General features: G+C 43.2%; 1 protein-coding gene and 1 pseudogene across 2 annotated transcripts in view; both read left to right on the top strand.

Moving 5' to 3' along the window:
* LOC311135343 (vacuolar protein sorting-associated protein 4A-like) overlaps positions 1-5,146 on the top strand; it is a 569,660-nt pseudogene that overhangs the window by 380,165 nt on the left and 184,349 nt on the right. The window lies entirely within an intron of this gene.
* LOC311135186 (ubiquinone biosynthesis protein COQ9, mitochondrial-like) lies at positions 22-4,975 on the top strand. Its single transcript, XM_084169113.1, has 9 exons — positions 22-112; positions 619-865; positions 1,037-1,172; positions 1,278-1,420; positions 1,551-1,635; positions 3,486-3,590; positions 3,954-4,109; positions 4,274-4,327; positions 4,533-4,975. The coding sequence occupies exons 1-9, from the start codon at positions 55-57 to the stop codon at positions 4,566-4,568; spliced, it is 1,020 nt and encodes a 339-aa protein (XP_084025239.1). The 5' UTR covers positions 22-54; the 3' UTR covers positions 4,569-4,975.

Below are 5,146 nucleotides of genomic sequence, written 5' to 3'. Positions count from 1 at the left end.
GTCGCGTAAAAATGATGCGTCTGATGTCTAAAAAAAATCTGTTAGCAGCTGGATATGGCGGCGCTGCTAAGAGGACTACGAGTTGGAAGGGCCCTGCGGGGTCTTGGCAGCGGTGAGCTAAGACTTGCTAGTTGGTCTTTGTCTGTAGGCATTAGCCAGTAGCTCGGGAACTTGGCTTTGGTAATCGTATACATTGGTTTAGGTCTTAATCGCGAGGGAGCTTGCGAACTAGCTAGCAAACCAATGTCACTTTTCGGAGAAGGTGATCATGAAGGACAGAATCTGGTAACAATGTTGGCTACTCCTGGCAAACTAAATCTCAACGCAAGAAAACACATTTAGTTATCACAACTGCAAGTATTGAGTTCTTCGATCCAATAAACATAGCTACCTAATTAGGCTAACCCCTTAAATTGTGACGGGGTTACATTGTCCAAGTACTTTCACAAACTACTCACATAGTGACTCTTACCCTGAAATTACCCCCCTTATTATGGAGCTATAATTATTTGCCATTATTAGCCAACTTAGTTAATACTTGTGCTCAGTCAGGACACAGGATGCAAAGTGTCAGTATGAACATCATTAGAGCATAATTTTCTGCTTTTTTTCTTGTAGTGGTAGTTCCAAAAACATCCAGTCCCCAATGCAATGGCATGAGAAGAGGCTTCCACTGTGCTGCACTTTGTCTTCAGGAGGACAAGGACAAGTCCATCCCTGTCCCCCCATCCTCTGCTGCATCCTCAACTACAACCTTCCACGAGCATTACCAAGCCCACCCATCTAAAAACGACACTACGACATATACGCAGGAAGCTGCTGCGTCTGAAACTGCTGCTAAGGAGGCTCCCCAGCCCAATACTAGGTTAGGTTCCACCAAACTGAACTGACACCCATTTAACCAATGCATAATAACATTACAATACCATGTTGTGGTGTATGCCTCTGGAACAACATTTATGTGACATTTGGTTCTTAAGTTACTTATGTGTGTATGCCAATGGTGTATGCTGTGTTCTCTCTATTGTCGCTGCAGTTATGCAGACCAAAGTGGAGAACAAGGAGAAGAGTATGAAACAGAGGAGCAACTGCAAGCACACATCCTTAACGCTGCACTGGACTTTGTCCCACTACATGGTTGGACTCTTGAGGCCATTTCAGCAGGGGCTGAGGTGAGTGGAGGGAAGTTGGATTTACTGTAGTTGTGTGGATGGAGAGATTTATCTATGTGACTAAATGTAATTGTTGCTTTTCTGTTACTGTTTTCCTCGGAGCAGACACTGGGCCTCTCAGCAGCCTCCAGTGAAATGTTCCAGAATGGCGCAGGGGACCTGGTTTTGCACTTCGTCGCTCAGTGCAATGCCCAGCTAACAGAGCAGCTGGCAGAGCAGCACAACAAGATCCAACTTGGTCAGGCTGAGTAAGCTCCATCACGCTCTCAAATTAGCAGGTTCAAAATAGTGCACGTTTACTGCGCAGTTAGGATTTAAACGTGAATGTCATTGTTATTGGTGTGTGTGGGCATGTGTTAACCACATCATTTCTTGCAGACCAAAGAAAACTGCTGAGTTTCTTAGAGATGCTGTGGAGACCAGATTGAGGATGTTGACCCCATACATCGATAATTGGCCACAGGTATCTTGCACACAACACAGTATAACAATTAGACATCAACTGGACATGTGACAGTTAATCTCTTCACCTTAAACCAGTTCAGGCTACTCATTGGTATAAGGTAGCCTAATCTTGTAACATCGTCTTGATACACTAGTAGAGGCAACCATTTATTAAACCTGTGCACAGATGTGCCATATATTTGCAGGGTTTCCTACTTACAAAGCATGTAGAGGTCTAATATTTATCATAGGTACACTTCAACTGTGAGAGACGAAATCTAAAACAAAAATCCAGAAAATCACATTGTATGATTTTTAAGTACCGGTAATTAATTTGCATTTTATTGCATGACATAAGTATTTGATACATCAGAAAAGCAGAACTTAATATTTGGTACAGAAACCTTTGTTTGTAATTACAGAGATCATACGTTTCCTGTAGGTCTTGACCAGGTTTGCACACACTGCAGCAGGGATTTTGGCCCACTCCTCCATACAGACCTTCTCCAGATCCTTCAGGTTTCGGGGCTGTTGCTGGGCAATACGGACTTTAAGCTCCCTCCAAAGATTTTCTATTGGGTTCAGGTCTGGAGACTGGCTAGGCCACTCCAGGACCTTGAGATGCTTCTTACGGAGCCACTCCTTAGTTGCCCTGGCTGTGTGTGTCGGGTCATTGTCATGCTGGAAGACCCAGCCACGACCCATCTTCAATGCTCTTACTGAGGGAAGGAGGTTGTTGGCCAAGATCTCGCGATACATGGCCCCATCCATCCTCCCCTCAATACGGTGCAGTCGTCCTGTCCCCTTTGCAGAAAAGCATCCCCAAAGAATGATGTTTCCAGTTCCATGCTTCACGGCTGGGATGGGGTTCTTGGGGTTGTACTCATCCTTCTTCTTCCTCCAAACACGGCGAGTGGAGTTTAGACCAAAAAGTTCTATTTTTGTCTCATCAGACCACATGACCTTCTCCCATTCCTCCTCTGGATCATCCAGATGGTCATTGGCAAACTTCAGACGGGCCTGGACATGTGCTGGCTTGAGCAGGGGGACCTTGCGTGCGCTGCAGGATTTTAATCCATGACGGCGTAGTGTGTTACTAATGGTTTTCTTTGAGACTGTGGTCCCAGCTCTCTTCAGGTCATTGACCAGGTCCTGCCGTGTAGTTCTGGGCTGATCCCTCACCTTCCTCATGATCATTGATGCCCCACGAGGTGAGATCTTGCATGGAGCCCCAGACCGAGGGTGATTGACCGTCATCTTGAACTTCTTCCATTTTCTAATAATTGCGCCAACAGTTGTTGCCTTCTCACCAAGCTGCTTGCCTATTGTCCTGTAGCCCATCCCAGCCTTGTGCAGATCTACAATATTATCCCTGATGTCCTTACACAGCTCTCTGGTCTTGGCCATTGTGGAGAGGTTGGAGTCTGTTTGATTGAGTGTGTGGACAAGTGTCTTTTATACAGATAACGAGTTCAAACAGGTGCAGTTAATACACGTAATGAGTGGAGAACAGGAGGGCTTCTTAAAGAAAAACTAACAGGTCTGTGAGAGCCGGAATTCTTACTGGTTGGTAGGTGATCAAATACTTATGTCATGCAATAAAATGCAAACTAATTACTTAAAAATCATACAATGTGATTTTCTGGATTTTTGATTACAGACCTCTACATGCTTTGTAAGTAGGAAAACCTGCAAAATCGGCAGTGTATCAAATACTTGTTCTCCCCACTGTAGCTTACTTGAGCAAATGTATCACTTTGCCATCAACATTAGTCTCTCCCAAATATATTTTATTTTAGTATTACACTCAGTAACAGGCATCTGTTTTTTTTCTGCTGATTAAATTATATCTTCCTTTCTCCTCTCCAGGCTATGAGTATTCTGCTCCTCCCACACAACATCCCAGACAGTCTGAAGCACCTCTCCACCCTGGTGGATGATATCTGGTACTATGCTGGAGACCGTTCCACAGATGTGAGTCGACCCTCTCAGCCTAAGTACCCCTCTCCCCATGTCTTCCTCACCCCCTTTCATCAGGCACCTCATACTATCCGGCCTGCCTCTGCAAAGGTTACTACTCACCACCTCTCCTCACATTGCACTCTCCTTGTCTCTCTCACTTTTAACTCTGTTTACCCCATTAATCCATCTCCAATGCCCTCCTATTCTCATTAATTGTACATGTGGGTGCTACTGACATTATTTGTCAATTGTTTTCAATCAGCCCAATCCACATTTTTCCCTTGATTAAGGTTTTTGTCTTTCAACAACCACTTTAATAGTATGTCTATGTGTCAAAATCTTTGTTATTTAGTTTTCACTTTTTTCCCATATCAGTTGAACTGGTATACGAAACGGGCTGCGCTGACAGGGATCTATAACACCACTGAGCTAGTGATGATACAGGACTCCTCAGAAGACTTCCAGGACACCTGGAACTTCCTTGAAAACCGAATCCAGGATATTGTCAACATGGCTGGCACTGCCAAACAGGTACCATTTCCTCAGTCTGTGCATAGTCCCTTTAATGATGTAAAAGGTCACTAGTGATACAATTAAAAAATATAAATCATTAGAAAGAACTCACTAGTATACAACCTATATTAAGGGAACTCAATATGTGTAATTTACATCTCTTTTGCTATTGTGTCCTGTAGGCAGTATCTACAGGAGAAGCAGTGGCGCAGGGGCTTATGGGAGCTGCTGTTACGGTGAGGGTGCTAGAGAGATAATATGCACGTTTGGGATGCACAGAACAAAGGATTATTATTACAAATTGAAATGTTAAACGCTTCTCCAGGCATTGTCTTCAGAATCCTACATTGTTTAAATGTTTTAATGTCTTACACTTTGTTTAATACCCATTGTATTCTGTGTGTTTAGTAGTGACTGGAGATTTCCTTGTTTTTTTTTCAGCTGAAGAATCTAACAGGGATTAACCGGAGACGATGAAACAAGATTGCTATTTCTGTTTCACCACCCCCTTCCCACCCCCTCTGATCTCTGCCAGTCAGGGGTTTGTGTGTGAGGCATTGAAGATCAGCTTCTGTGCTCACAGCTCAGGCATTTATTCTCTTATCTGTAATACCATCTGTAATACCCTATCGTGTTGGTTTGTTTTATTGCTTAGTCACCTTTATCCACTATAAAACTATTATTGTGCCTTAGGTCTGGTTTTTCCATTTGTAAAGTGGGTTGGTATGAGGTTTCACTTTCGTCCAGTTTGAAACAGTTGTCCCTCACATCCACTCCTATCCCATTTCCTTTTGTATAAAGGATGCAAAAATTTGATTGTATTTTAAACTTTTTGGTTTGGCTCCATTGAGAGTTCCTAAATAAATTACAGATTAATTTAAACAAAACAATGTTGTTTATTATTTTTGTTTTGTTATTGATTTATGTTGGGGGGGGGGGGGGGGGGGGGGGGGTCCTGCATGGATTTTACTATGGTCATACCTATGCTGTTGGAGCTTTCAAGACAATGGGGAACTCAGAAAAAAACTAGATCAAATCATGACATCAGCAATATT

Source organism: Coregonus lavaretus, assembly GCF_964263955.1.
Source record: "Coregonus lavaretus genome assembly, chromosome: 9".
Taxonomy (NCBI): Eukaryota; Metazoa; Chordata; class Actinopteri; order Salmoniformes; family Salmonidae; genus Coregonus; species Coregonus lavaretus.
This window is presented reverse-complemented; position numbering and strand designations above follow the sequence as displayed.

What these genes read in the sequence shown, in the direction of transcription:
- LOC311135186 (XM_084169113.1), top strand. Translation starts at nt 55, where the DNA reads ATGGCGGCGCTGCTAAGAGGACTACGAGTTGGAAGGGCCCTGCGGGGT. An exon ending in CCTGCGGGGTCTTGGCAGCG is followed by an intron (nt 113 to 618) that starts GTGAGCTAAGAC and finishes TTTTTCTTGTAG; the next exon opens with TGGTAGTTCCAAAAACATCC. An exon ending in CTGGAGACCGTTCCACAGAT is followed by an intron (nt 3,591 to 3,953) that starts GTGAGTCGACCC and finishes TTCCCATATCAG; the next exon opens with TTGAACTGGTATACGAAACG.